A 12,948-nucleotide genomic window follows, 5' to 3' on the forward strand; every position below is an offset into this window, starting at 1 on the left:
GATCCGTCAGTGGAGAGATAACGGACGGCCACTATTCTTTGACACTCGGCTCTTTCAGCAAGAGTAAACGCTCGGGTGATATCCACGACTGATCATGATGCTTGGAGTCGCGCATCGAGAGATCGGCCTGTAAAGACCAATCCGACTGAAGGGCCACTTCAATCCTCAGGTCTAGAAGATAGAGTCAGTTCTGGAACAGTGGCCGACCGGAGTCGATTACGCAGCTTGACCAGGCTCTCGGGGATAGGGTTGGGACCCCGTCCTCAGGCGAACCCACATCCGGGCCTGGAAGAGTCGGCCCCAATTCTATTGACGAAAGACGTCCTCATCGGGGCGGTCAATGACCCAACCGTGTCATCCTTCCATTCGTGTGATAAGGGTCTTCCTGATTCTGGACGGTGACCTCGTCCGGTGCGGTTGACCCGGCACGTGGGGGTGGCCAAGCCCATTAGAGGAGCGGGAAATTTTCCAGGTACCGCCGTAGACTGGAGGCCTTTATCACAGGGAAATTCTAGACCAGTCAATCGCATCTCGATGCCTACGGAGTACGGTGGTCGGTCTGGTTGTGCCGCACTGCTTATGGCAAACACACAACATCAAATCGGTCCGATAAAGTTTTCTTACCCGACGCCTCCGGGTGGGAAGCACCACGCCGCGGGCAGCAGTGGCAAGATAGTTATGCAGACCCCAATGGCAATTGAACCAGATTAGCTCCCTTCAAAAGATTGGTGGACTCGGAAACCTTGAGGTTATTTCCCCCTAGGTTGAGGGAGGGGCAAAGGAAAGGGGAGAGGGGCAGGGTCGCGACCAGAAGGGAAAATGGCAAACAAAGAACCTTGAGAATCCCACTCACTATTGCGCCCTTCTCACGTAGTAGTTGCCCAGCCACTTCAATTTGGTTGTGCGCCGGTTGAGTTTTTGCCCCTTTTTTTTCGCCCATGGTCCGGGCGCATTGCCATGAGACTCTGCTGCTGTCGGGATTCGAGACTAGGAACTCAAAGGGACACCAAATGAAATGAACATTTCCCGTGGGAGGGGAAGATTTGACCAGGTTGATGTCAACTTGAAACTGGCATGGTAATAGTATGTAGTGTACGGAGTATGGGCGATAGCTTTTAGAGAGCGATGAATGCCCGACAAGGAGCTATGGCCTCTGGTCGCGACAGAATCATGTGCAGCACTGCAGAGAGTGGGTAGCTTGGGTCAATCCATCATCACATTGGCAAGCTCTTATTGGCGACGTGGATCCCGACATCCAGGTGATGGGCGGTGGAGCCCCTGCAGAGCAGGGATGCGACGCATTGACGTTGTCCTCGCCAGCAGCCCAAATGGAAAGCTGCATCATCCGGTTGGTAATTGGTACTACAACTCCCACCGCTTTCTGTGACCGTTTCCTCGACCTTGGAGTGATAGCAGGGATTGTCAGGGCCCTCTGGCGGGAGTTCCTGGTCCATTGGATCGACCACGTTAGCGTCTTATCACGCAAGATAAGAGCGTCAGCGCATTTGCCACAGAAGTGACGGGATCTGCAGATAGCACTGTGATGGCTGGAACGATCGCCACCAGTGTACGTACAAGGAGCCCAGCACGTCATGGAGCATGCAATGGTACGAATGGATGTGTCACTCCTTGACGAGCGAGCCACTTTTTGAGGGGGTGATGAGGACAACTGATGGGGGGGAGAGTACGAGTCCCCGGGGGGGGGGGGGGGGTTGGTGGGAAGAGAAGAGGGGAAGACGGCTGTGTGACTGTGAGACGGTGACACATTGGAAATCCGAAAATCCCCCCCACCGCCCAAGAATAGAACCTCATCCAAAACATCATCCAAATTCCCAAACCGGCGAGCTTATCAGTCCCACGTGCCCGTGCACGGACTTCCGCCAGCTTCTCGAACGTCGCCGCTCACCAGGATTATTCAATGTCTGGGATTTTCTCAACCCATTTAATTTATTTTGATTGTCCGATTTTCCAGAGGAACCCTCTCGATGACCAATGGGAGGCGGCGAGGACCTCATCGGACGCGTCTCAGGAACTGCAAAGGTAAATTCGTCAGGAGGGACCCGCGATTGGGCTGTGCCCGACGGTTTGTCGGCCTGAATCCAGGGCTGGACCAGCCGGTCTCCACCGGGCGATCCACCCCGACGGGCGATTTGGCTTTTCAGACCGGTTCTAGAGCGTTCGCCAACAAAGTTCTGCGCATCCCATGACCTTGGGTTATCATGGTCTTTGCTTTGCCCTCCATCGTATATAGACCGGGCCCCGACTGACCTGGAGATATGACAGCTAGACACCAACAAGCCAGTTCTCTTTAGCTCTCTCCGGACTTCTTGCTCTCGCCCTCTCCCATCCTGGGAAGGCATTCTGCAGCCGCCCTCCATAAGCTCCCGCAGAGAGGCAACCCCACCACGCACACCATCCATACAATGTCCTATACTTCCTCCTCCCGCTTCTCCAAATCGACTTCTCCCGCTCCTCGTACCCGACGACCCTCTCCGTTGGGAAGAACCTCGTTGCATCTCCGTCTCAGTCTGCTCTCCGGCGAGAAATATGAACAGGAAAGCAGTGCCAAAGAACCCGATCTCCGTCGCTGCCTCAGCCATGCCCACATCCACGCCAAGTCCATGGCCATGGTCAAGCGCGACATCCGAGTCCATATCCGCTCCATGGGCATGGCCATGGATGACGACAGCGACGAGGACACCATCGATGATGAGATCCTCCCTCCGCCCCCTCGCCGATCGGCGCGCAGCTCCAAGGCCGCGCCTGCCCCACGGGTGACGGCACCCTCTCCCAAGTCCAGCGAGAAGTCGAGCCTGCTTGACAAGGGCCGCAAGTGCTTGGAGAAGATCTTTCCCCGCCGGAACGGCGCGCACTTGGCTCAGTCCCGAGTCACTGTTGTTGCCTGATCTCGTCTCTCTCGGTTAAACACATCCTCACTACTACTGCTCATCGGTTTCGTCACCAATCCCAATTACCAATGGTTTCTGATCCAACCTCGGGGTAATCACGCCATACCGGGTCCCCGCGCCCATCCTCTTGGAATTCGGCCACGTCCCAGACTGCGTCAAGAGTCTCCTATCCTCCCGCCCGTCCGTTCGCGACTAGCGCGCTCTCCTCCGATTGAGAGTCTGACCTGATGCCGTCTGGGACCCCATTCCACCATCCACTACCTCCACACTCTTCCTATCGTGTCCTTGAAGCAGGCTTTGACGATTATGTTCGGAAGATGATATGTGACTGTTTCTATCTCCTGTATTTTCCTTTGTCTAGGTTATTTAGCGTGCTGGGTTTCTGCAAGAGCGATACCATTTAGAGTTTAGACCTCATAGATTAGAATCTTGGCCTGGGGCCTTCTTTATGAGAATTGATCACAGTCTCAAATCTACTCCTTTCCAGTGATTATTGCTTATTTCCAAGTTCTTAGGTCCACAGACATCCCTACATCAGCCAATCATATGTACGTGATTCACCCGGAAACGAGCCAATGATCCAATAGGTAACCGCCCGCCATTCGAAGCGCAGACGGTCGCACTGCTCACTGGCCTGGCCGGATCTTCATGCCCAATGCTTGTTTTTGCACCTCCAACTAGTACGATCCCCCCCCCCCCCCCCTGCAACTCCGACGATCTTCTGCCCCATTGGTGGGCGATTTAGCGCCGACAACTCGACGAACTCGCTCCGGGGCTATTGTTGAGGTGCTGCTCTCTTGCAGCGGCTACGTGATATTCAGCGGGAATGCGATAGGCCGAGAGCTCCTACCGATGCCGGCACCGCTGCAGCATGCATGCAAACCCCTCCTGGTCTGCATAGCCGAGACAACTGTCGGTCAGAATGATGACTGCCTTTCCGGACCACGTTGCGATCGGATTAACAGGTTTTGAATCGATGTGTATCAATGCATTGTTTAGGAAGATGTAGGTTTTTGGGGTGATGACGCGTCTGACTTTACCAGTAATATTTTCGACACGCATGGCAAAGGCTCATCAGAAAGACACATGGAAAGTCAACATCCAAGGGAATGAAGTGTCATGAGCTGATTGATAGGGAACATGCATCCCTCCGCGCTATCCGCCAGCGGTCGCGCAGTCCGAATCCTCAGTCGGTCGGAAGTCACCAACACTACACAGTAATATGGGCGGTTATGCATCAAAAGCAAACCCCCTTCTTATCTTTACAGGTGAGGAAGAAACGTCGTCCAATCCACCGTGCGATAAGCGCTCGCATCCAGGGCTCTCAACCCCACAAAAGCCTCATCAATCAAATACAGTCTTGCAGCAGCATACGTGCAAGCGAGGGGAAAGATACTCCAAAACTCCGCTTTTAGGGGCAGTTCATTGGGCGTCTTGGCTGACTCCCGGGCCAGTCGTGCCTCTTCCACATCTGCCAGCTTGGACTTCCAGAAGATTCTGCAGAAGAAGCGCTGCCAGCGTCCGATGCGGTACCAGGCCGTAGACGTCTGCACGTTCAGAGGCCAACTCGGGAGTAGGTCATCGATGAAGTTCAGGGGTGTCTGCTCGTATGGCCTCATGGCAAGTTCACTGGCTTCTCTGCGTATCTAGTCTAGGCTAACGTGAAGCTCTAGCCTCGTCGGTGTCCGGATATCGCTGCCGCCATCCAGAACAGACGTCGACGAATGATATACCAGGGTTACTCATTTTGTACGAGAACGTTGAGACACATTGTGCAAGCGCATATGAAGAACAGCGGCTCTCAGACAATTCGACTGATAGACCCATTCATAAGCAAGTCTATGGGTGGCGGCAGTCACGGCAGCAGTGGTGATATATGTCGTATTGTTAGACGTCGGGTACACCCCTGCATGGAGGAGGGCGCCTTATCATACAATGAATATCCCTGGACTATCTCGAATGGCAAGGACAGGTAGCACCGGAAAACGAAATAGTATTCGAAATGTGTCTCTGGGGATCACGCGGACGAACGAAGAGGACGCCTTGTGAAGCCCTGACAAACGGCCGTCTAAATATCTTTGCATCCCTGTCTGGGGCGCCGGCTGGGAGAACTTGATATAACCACACGGTAAAGCATGCCCTCAACGAGTGGCTCGGAACTGTCGGGCAAGCCCGTGCAACTAAACCCCGGTTGAGCTCCTCCCGGCGGGGTCTTGATCGCCAATTCGCCGGTGTCGGCGGCTACCTACATAGTAACTTGCCCGAAAACCCCTGTCGATTCCCGTCCCTGGGCACTTGTGATAGGCCATTGGTACTTATCATTGGCCGGCAAAACTGCCCTCCTGCATGGGATGGAGCTCGATTCCGGCTATACAAGGGCTCCCCAAGCCCCACCTTCTCCGAGTATTCAGTACACCTGAAAAACGTTCACCTTCGCTCTACTCCAATCATGCCAAGGCTCAAACACCCCATATTCAGTATGCGGCTTCTTTCTGCTGACAGTCCATCTATATCGGAAGTATTGCCGCGGCACCGGAAAACATCCCCTCTGCCACCGGTACCGGTGGTGGAAGAGCCAGCAACACCGGAAAAGGACCGGTTCGAGGACAGTGACCCGGTCCTGCTCTCTTACGACGAGATCCCGGAATGGTATCAAGACAATGAGTACATCCGGCATGGTTATCGCCCGGTCTCCAACTCGACTCATGCATGCTTCGCTAGCTGGCTGTATTTGCACAATGAAACGGTCAATATCTATTCGCATCTCATTCCCGCCGTGTTTTTCCTCGCGGGGGAAGGCCTATTCTATCAATACCTCCAAGCCAGGTACCCCGACGCCACATTAGGTGATCATGCCGTGTTTGCCTTCTTCCTTTTGACAGCCGTCATATGTCTCGGCATGTCGGCTACATATCATACCTTGATGAACCACTCCCTCCATGTCTCCGACTTGTGGTTGAGACTCGATTACGTGGGAATCATTGTCCTCACACTGGGAGACTTCGTCTCCGGAATCTATATGGTATTCTACTGCGAGCCTCTGCTGCGACGGATATACTGGGGCATGGTACGTTACAATGTCGGCTTTGGCACATCGGAGCTAACCGATTCTGTTTGTAGATCATCACACTCAGCTGTATCACTATTGTGATTCTTTTGAATCCAAAGTTCCAAGGTCCTCGCTGGCGAACGTTCCGTGTCTGCACATTCGTTGGTACGGGACTGTCAGGCTTCGCGCCTCTAATCCACGGCATCAGCGTCTTTGGATTTGCCAAGATGATGGAGCAGTCGGGCATGCCATATTACCTTGGGGAAGGAGCCCTTCTCATTCTAGGAGCTCTTTTCTATACGGTCAGCACGATGAAATCAGACACGTTTGGAACCAGATACTCATGTATTTCTACAGATGCGGATTCCCGAATCACTGAGGCCGGGGAAATTCGATATCTTTGGCTGTTCTCATCAGATCTTCCACATTCTCGTCGTCCTGGCCACTGCGGTCCAGCTCATTGGGATTCTGTCTGCATTTGACTATAACTACCGGCACCGAGAATGTAGGCACTCGTAAAGTGGCAGCGTCTCACCCCGGACCCTGGCTTAGATTTCATGGCGGTCCTTGTTTGGAAATATCCCTTGGCTAGGTTGTCTTTTCTGGTGCGACTTTTTTTGGACACGGATGTCCTGTTAGACCTCTGTATGTTGTCTAGAAGGTTGGTTTTGCTGCGGGTTCTGCTGCATGTTTGCCCCCATTTACTTTGGCTAGATGACATATAATTAGAATAGTCAGTCACCCTAAGGTTCCATAGCTCATGTAGGTCGTGAAGTGATTAGTCCCGTAAGAATCCTTCAATCACAGGGCCAACTTCCTCGACATCATCAGCGTGCGGGTAATGCCCTGTTCCCTCGACAACCCACTCCTGCAGCCACCTTTCTGAGAGATGCGCGCGAACGAATTTCATATACTCCGTCACATCCCCCTTTTGAATTCCGTGTCTTCCATTTGATCCCTGTGCCTCCTGACTCTGAATCAGCAACACCTTGGTCGGGTTCAAACCCGCTCCCACCGCTTCCCGATTCCTTTTTTCCAAACCATCAAGCACCTTCGCAAGCCCAGCATCAAATCCCCCGTACCAATAACTCATCCGCAGCGCATACTCAAAATCCAATCTCGCAAACCCCTCCCTCGTCTGCTCTTCGAACGCCTTCGACGTCCGCGGCCCAAAATACAAATTCAGCCGATCCTGAATCACCTCTCTATACTGCACCGCCTGTTCCCGGATTCTCTCCAAATCAAACCCCTCCGGTGCTGAATCCCTCGAATGAGCGCCATCCGACAAGATAGCATGAGAAATTACATTCCCGAGACTGGAGTACACCTCCAACGCCATGAAGATGCCCATGCTATGTGCATAGATGACCGTTTCGGTCTGATTATGCTGCAGACCGAACGAATCGAGAACCTCTGCGCATAGTTGGAGAATCAGCTTGGCGATCCCACCTTTTTCGGGCTCGGGGAGGGCAGATTTGGGGGATTGGCCGTGTCCGGGGAGGTCCAGGGCGATGAAGAGGTCTCCAGACTCGGGGGTGAGGCCGTGGCAGGCGAGATGGGTGATCAAAGGGATGTAGTGGGTTGCCTGGCAGCCCCAGCCGTGGATCATCAGGGAGAGTCGCTTGATCGGCGCATTGCGGGACGGAGTGGGAATGTTGGTGAGATAGGAGAGGTGGGTGGAGGGGGAGACGGTGCGATGGATTGTCATGGTTGGGATTAAGATGTGACAGTATAGGCTGTTTGTGGAAATTGTGGGATTAACTGCAGGACAGGTTGGGATATTTGAGAAACTGACTAGTTGATGATTAGCCCGGTGGGGATCACTTGATCTCGGCCGCCGGGGATCCGCCGGTCGCCTTTCACCTTCTATCTCCATCGTCCATCTCTCCTGTCATCCAAACTTGATTCATGTCGGAAGGTATACAATCAGAGCACCATTTGCCATTTCACTTTCGTTTCTTACCCCTGGGCTGTCCATCACCTCGCCCGCATACAGCTGCAGATTCCACCACTCTTCCTCGTCCAAGGCGTTGACCTGTTCGTGACTGAGACTTCCGTTGAGAGCACTACTGATCTCACGAGTCGAGCAGATCCCCTGGAGACACGGAACTTGCATCAACTTGTGAATACAAACTGTTGGAGACGACCACTGCTGCATTCGCGAAACCGAATAAACTCTTCGAATGGCATGAACGTATCCATTTCCTCCTCCGCTACCAGGAGTCGGTCGAGGTCCACCTGTGCCACGCAGTTTCTCAGCATTTTATGGCGCTGTTTGTGGATAAGCTTTTCGAATTCTTTCTCTTTCTGGGTGTACGACATCCGCTCTTCCGCCAGGAATTGCTCGATCCTTCTGCCTGTGCTGCTGGCGATCGGCATGCAGCTGGGACCTGCACAGCATTCTACGCCTTCCATTGACCAGTCTTAAAGAAATGGCAACACCTTCTGCTTCTCGGTTAGCTTTACTTTGCTGGGAGCGAACGTTTGAGCCCTAGAAAGATTGATATCCATTATGACGGCTGCACTGGGATACTGCCCAAGTTCTGCAGACTAAATTTGGCCAGGCCCTCCACCCATTCCTGATGTCCCAGCAACATGGGATTCGGTTTCTTCTCTGCCAACCCGGCTGCCGGTTGCCCGGCCTGCACTTCCTGTGTCAAAATGCGCACCACCCCCCACTCCATGTCCTCGATGATCCACGCATGATAGACCTCCAGCGCTGTCTCCTCGTCCCCTTCCTGCCACGCGCGCCACGCCAACCGGCCTGGCGAGTTCGAAGTCGGCGCCACTGACTCACACACTTCTGCTTGGAGCGGCGGGAAGCCGAATGTGGCGAAACTGAATCGGTCGCCCTTGTTTTGGAGTGTCGGGCCGGAGGAGGGGGGTGTTATTTGGTCCACGTTGGAGTAGTACGATGTCCAGCGTGCCGGGTCGACAAGGTTCGGCCAGACGCGGGTGGCGGTGAGCTGAGGAACGAAGATTTCATTGGAGACGAAGTTTTCGGTGGTGCCGGGGAGGAAGCGATGAGGCCAGCTGACGGTGGACATGTTGATGCGTGTGCTGCAGAGTTGATAAGGGATAGTGTCGGTTGTACAAGATGGAAAGGCCAAGACGCTGGCGAACAGAAGAGAGAACTTTGATCGTGCAGCGAACTTGTATACGTTGAACAGGAGTGAGGGGTTGGGGGATAATATACGTTGGTGGAAGCACTGCGTCATGATGGTTGACCTCGGTTGACGTCATGGATGCAATCGATCCGAGGCTGCCGAGCCGTGGATCTGCCATGGGTACCAGAAACTTGAACGGTGGAATCTCGACTGTCTATTCAACTATAACTGGACTAACAGGCACACACGCTCTAATACATTCATCATCAATTATCCCCAGATTTACACCAAGAACTGCTTGATCAACACGTTCAACTGCGCCGTCATGCCGGCATACAGCTCCTGGCGCTTGGGCTCAAAGGCATCAAAGATCTCCTTGGCGGAACCGACAGCAATCTGCTCCTCGCCCTGCTGCAGCTGTCCCCAGACATTTCCAACAAACTCATCCAAGGGCATACCGATCAAGTGGCCGTCCTTCAGGTCAGGCTGGTGCTTCGCGTCATGCAGCTCCGTCTGCACCGCCGGGGGGAAGATCTCGAAGACCTTGACATTGCCGGGGCCCTCGCTGACCTGAGTGCGCAGGGCGAGAATGAAATGGTGCAGAGCCGACTTGGAGGCGCCGTAGTTGGGGCAGCGCATCATGGGGACCAGGGCCATCTGCGAGGTGGTGAACATAAGTCCGGTGGGCTTGTTCTGGGCCTGGAGGTGGGGCAAGAAGGCCTTGGTGAGGTAGACGGGGGCCGTGTAGTTGGTGACGAGCTCCTGATCGAAGATGCCGAGGTCGACGGTGGAGGGCTTAGAGAAGTCGAAGGGGCGCTGGATGCCCGAGTTGACAAAGACGAAGTCGATCTGAGGGTTTTCCGCGAGGACCTCGGCAGCAAATTGGGGAATCTATGAACATTAACTTGGGGTCGATGGTGGCTGCGGGTGAAGCGGGACTTACCTTCTCCAGATTTGTCACATCAAACACCTTGGTCTTGACCTTGTCCGAGCCGTACTGGGCGGCGAACTCGTTCAGGTTGGCCTCGCGCCGACCAGAGATGACGACGGGGATGTTGTTTTGCACGAGAGTGGTGGCCAGGGCGCGTCCGATGCCGGAGGTGGCGCCAATGATGAGGACCTGGGAGTAGTTGAAAGGCATGTTGAGAAGTTGGCGGATGAAAGGGGGGAAGAGAAATGAGATGGTAGAGTTGAGACGGAGTGAAGATGAGAGTGATGAAGATGGAGACTGCAGACTATCCGGTCGGTCTCTGGTCTTATTTATGTCTGTGAGAGACCTGTAAGAGATTTCTGGATGGCGGTGTTTCTGAATAATGCCCCTCGGAGGATCCATCCATTCGGGAACCTTCTCGGTCCCTGCGGCGCGCAGCCCCGGGAAATTGGCACGCCTTCCGCTCCGAGTTTAGTCTCCGTTGGTGGCACCAACTTTAAATCGGCCAGCGGACACTAGTCCTATTACGGCTAGCCGGTCGATCAGGGGTTGGCAGTTGGCCACCATGACTGCCGAAGCGACATGACGTGAGCTCACGAGCATTAGCTGGTATTCAGCTGATCCAGTGACTACAGGAGAACTTCGTTTGTCCTGTGATATAATAGCATACCGTGGATGTGAGATTTAGAAAGCAACAAAATGTCACCACACCGGCGGATTGCGGAGCACTCCTGAAATCTCCATACTCCACACCCCCGACCAAATCTTTATCCAACCCAACCTCAAACTCAATCCGATCAGCCTAATGCCATATTATTCAGCGGGATTTTATCATCAACTCCGTCTTCTCGAAGATACCGTTCTCCTCTGCGCGCAACATGGGCTCTCCGGATGTGGTTTAGCCTCCGCTTGAGCAAAGCTTGGGCGGACTCTAAACCCTTTCGGGCCGACTTGGCGGATGCTCCATTTGTCATCTGTTTGGGTTGCCCTACATTTCCGCATCACCACCACATACAAATACAGACAGACATGGCAGGCTCAACTCCATCATCCACTCACTCCTCACTGCTCTCTCCTTAGTATCCTCCCTACCACTTCCTCACCTCATTTTTATACCACCTATCCACTCCATCCATCACAATGGCTCCTCAACTCGCATGGCTGGGCCTCGGCAACATGGGCCGAGTACTTCTCCCTCCCCTCCAACTTAGCAATCCCACTAACCAACCCATGACAGGGCATGGCCAAGAACCTCGCCGCCAAAGGCACCCCCAGCCTCCCCCTCATCATCTACAACCGCAGCATCGCCCGCGCACAAGAATTCCAAGCCGCGACCCCCAACACCATCATCGTCCCGACCATCTCCGAAGCAGTCACCAAATCCGACATCATCTTCACCTGCGTCGGTGACGACGCCGCCATCCAAGCCATCATCGACACCAGCATCGCCAGCGGCACCTCCCTCCAGAACAAACTCTTCGTCGACCTCTCCACCGTGCACCCGGACACCACCACCTCCATCTCCACCAAACTCCACTCCCACGGCGCCTCCTTCGTCGCCAGCCCCGTCTTCGGCGCCCCTCCCATGGCCGCCGCGGGCCTGGTCATCCCCGTCCTCGCGGGCCCCCGCGCCGCCGTCGACCAAGTGAAACCCTACACGACAGGGGTAATCGCCAAATCCATCGTCGACTTCAGCGACCAACCCCCCGCAAAGGCCTCCCAACTCAAAATCCTCGGCAACACCTTCGTCCTCGGCATGGTCGAAAGCATCGCCGAGGGTCTCGTCGTCGCAGACAAATGCGGTCTAGGCACGGACGCGCTACACCAGTTCTTCGAGGCGGTGTTTCCGGGGCCCTACGTGGCGTATTCGGCGCGGATGCGCTCGGGCGATTACCATGAGCGAGCGGAGCCGTTGTTTGCGGTGGATTTGGCGCGCAAGGATGCAAGACATGCGCTGGATTTGGCGGCCAAGGCTGGGGCCACGATGAAGAGTGTGGAGTTGGCGGATGCGTATATGGGCAAGGTGAAGGAGCACATGGGGGCCCGGGGGGATGTCGCGGGGATGTATGGGGCTGTGAGACAGGAGGCGGGGTTGGAGTTTGAGAATAAGCAGTGATTGAGTAGATGGGATTATGAGTTAATTTATGTTTGAATTAATTATTGGCTTGAGATGATATTGTCCTGCCCTGTACTACGATGGTGACATTTGTATGTTGTGTTGTGTATGGCATGATTCATGACATCTTCCTTCTTTCCCATATGGCCATAGACCACCTATCAGTTGCCCCCCCCCCCCCCCCTTTTTTTTCCCTTCTGGGGCATCTTTCCGTCTTACCGGTATAAGTAAAACGATGCACCGTTGGTATACCTACAGCGTCCGCCGCCCCTGCTTTTTACACCAACCCCAGACCCGTGATTATCAATTTGTATACATTGCCACAGATGGTAAATAGTATGTCTATCTTAGATAATCCAAAACCTCTGCCCTACCTGCAGTTACATTCCAACCCCCCCACCCCCCCAAGGTAATGATCTAGATATAGAATCTAGATCAAAGAAATGATGCTAGATGCTAAATGAAAGGCAATAAGCCAGACTATGTATTATCTATTCGTCAGTCGATTTATTTATCTCGGTCAACAAAAAGATGTACGAAAGGTAAAAAGAGGGTTTGGGGTGGGGAAGGGCAAAAAAGAAATCTCCCCGACTGGGAGTCGAACCCAGGTCTCCCGCGCTTGTTCCCCGATTGGGGATTGACAAGCGGAAATCATGACCGTTAGACCATCGAGGATTTCTTGTTCATCTTGCTTCGTTTTATGTTATATTAAGGTAAATCTTGTTATGGGGCGTTCTTGTGGAGGGAATATCTATGTAGATATTCTCTTTTGAAGTGGTAATAGTTGGTATTGATTGCTTAGCTAATAGATGCCGAACTTTTCTAATCGTGTTTTT

At 53.7% G+C, this 12,948-nt stretch overlaps 8 protein-coding genes and 1 non-coding gene across 9 annotated transcripts; 3 read left to right on the plus strand and 6 right to left on the minus strand.

Moving 5' to 3' along the window:
- Positions 1-2,271: 2,271 nt before the first annotated feature.
- BO80DRAFT_422267 (uncharacterized protein) lies at positions 2,272-3,399 on the plus strand. The gene has a single exon (XM_025718783.1). The coding sequence runs from the start codon at positions 2,424-2,426 to the stop codon at positions 2,904-2,906; it is 483 nt and encodes a 160-aa protein (XP_025578746.1). The 5' UTR covers positions 2,272-2,423; the 3' UTR covers positions 2,907-3,399.
- Positions 3,400-4,026: 627 nt separating this feature from the next.
- Positions 4,027-4,683, minus strand: BO80DRAFT_236443 (uncharacterized protein). The gene has a single exon (XM_025714513.1). It carries the CDS (start codon positions 4,526-4,528, stop codon positions 4,172-4,174), a length of 357 nt encoding a protein of 118 aa, XP_025578747.1. The 5' UTR covers positions 4,529-4,683; the 3' UTR covers positions 4,027-4,171.
- A 705-nt stretch (positions 4,684-5,388) lies between these two features.
- BO80DRAFT_452510 (hemolysin III family protein) lies at positions 5,389-6,477 on the plus strand (the record flags this gene model as incomplete). Its single annotated transcript, XM_025721953.1, has 3 exons — positions 5,389-5,976; positions 6,030-6,260; positions 6,316-6,477. The coding sequence occupies 3 exons, from the start codon at positions 5,389-5,391 to the stop codon at positions 6,475-6,477; spliced, it is 981 nt and encodes a 326-aa protein (XP_025578748.1).
- A 162-nt stretch (positions 6,478-6,639) lies between these two features.
- Positions 6,640-7,769, minus strand: BO80DRAFT_422269 (alpha/beta hydrolase). Its single transcript, XM_025718784.1, has one exon. The coding sequence runs from the start codon at positions 7,664-7,666 to the stop codon at positions 6,737-6,739; it is 930 nt and encodes a 309-aa protein (XP_025578749.1). The 5' UTR covers positions 7,667-7,769; the 3' UTR covers positions 6,640-6,736.
- BO80DRAFT_441887 (uncharacterized protein) lies at positions 7,716-8,337 on the minus strand (the record flags this gene model as incomplete). The annotated part of the gene is made up of 3 exons (XM_025721230.1): positions 7,716-7,748; positions 7,922-8,027; positions 8,093-8,337. 3 exons carry the CDS (start codon positions 8,335-8,337, stop codon positions 7,716-7,718), a joined length of 384 nt encoding a protein of 127 aa, XP_025578750.1.
- A 116-nt stretch (positions 8,338-8,453) lies between these two features.
- Positions 8,454-9,133, minus strand: BO80DRAFT_422270 (uncharacterized protein). Its single transcript, XM_025718785.1, has one exon. It carries the CDS (start codon positions 9,003-9,005, stop codon positions 8,469-8,471), a length of 537 nt encoding a protein of 178 aa, XP_025578751.1. The 5' UTR covers positions 9,006-9,133; the 3' UTR covers positions 8,454-8,468.
- A 160-nt stretch (positions 9,134-9,293) lies between these two features.
- Positions 9,294-10,301, minus strand: BO80DRAFT_462052 (short-chain dehydrogenase/oxidoreductase). Its single transcript, XM_025722486.1, has 2 exons — positions 10,009-10,301; positions 9,294-9,956 (listed from the first exon to the last, which is right to left on the minus strand). Exons 1-2 carry the CDS (start codon positions 10,204-10,206, stop codon positions 9,348-9,350), a joined length of 807 nt encoding a protein of 268 aa, XP_025578752.1. The 5' UTR covers positions 10,207-10,301; the 3' UTR covers positions 9,294-9,347.
- Positions 10,302-11,136: 835 nt separating this feature from the next.
- On the plus strand, positions 11,137-12,112 carry BO80DRAFT_491165 (NAD(P)-dependent oxidoreductase; the record flags this gene model as incomplete). The annotated part of the gene is made up of 2 exons (XM_025723682.1): positions 11,137-11,181; positions 11,234-12,112. The coding sequence occupies 2 exons, from the start codon at positions 11,137-11,139 to the stop codon at positions 12,110-12,112; spliced, it is 924 nt and encodes a 307-aa protein (XP_025578753.1).
- A 583-nt stretch (positions 12,113-12,695) lies between these two features.
- Positions 12,696-12,787, minus strand: BO80DRAFT_t65. Its single transcript has one exon. It is a non-coding gene; the product is annotated as a tRNA-Asp (tRNA).
- Positions 12,788-12,948: the final 161 nt, after the last annotated feature.

This window comes from Aspergillus ibericus, assembly GCF_003184845.1.
Source record: "Aspergillus ibericus CBS 121593 unplaced genomic scaffold BO80scaffold_6, whole genome shotgun sequence".
Taxonomy (NCBI): Eukaryota; Fungi; Ascomycota; class Eurotiomycetes; order Eurotiales; family Aspergillaceae; genus Aspergillus; species Aspergillus ibericus.

Bases quoted from the DNA above. Each gene is read 5' to 3' on its own strand.
- BO80DRAFT_422267 (XM_025718783.1), top strand. From the start codon at position 2,424: ATGTCCTATACTTCCTCCTCCCGCTTCTCCAAATCGACTTCTCCCGCT.
- BO80DRAFT_236443 (XM_025714513.1), bottom strand. From the start codon at position 4,528: ATGAGGCCATACGAGCAGACACCCCTGAACTTCATCGATGACCTACTC.
- BO80DRAFT_422269 (XM_025718784.1), bottom strand. From the start codon at position 7,666: ATGACAATCCATCGCACCGTCTCCCCCTCCACCCACCTCTCCTATCTC.
- BO80DRAFT_422270 (XM_025718785.1), bottom strand. From the start codon at position 9,005: ATGTCCACCGTCAGCTGGCCTCATCGCTTCCTCCCCGGCACCACCGAA.
- BO80DRAFT_462052 (XM_025722486.1), bottom strand. From the start codon at position 10,206: ATGCCTTTCAACTACTCCCAGGTCCTCATCATTGGCGCCACCTCCGGC. The intron at 9,957-10,008 runs GTAAGTCCCGCT...TAATGTTCATAG, and splicing joins ATGTGACAAATCTGGAGAAG to ATTCCCCAATTTGCTGCCGA.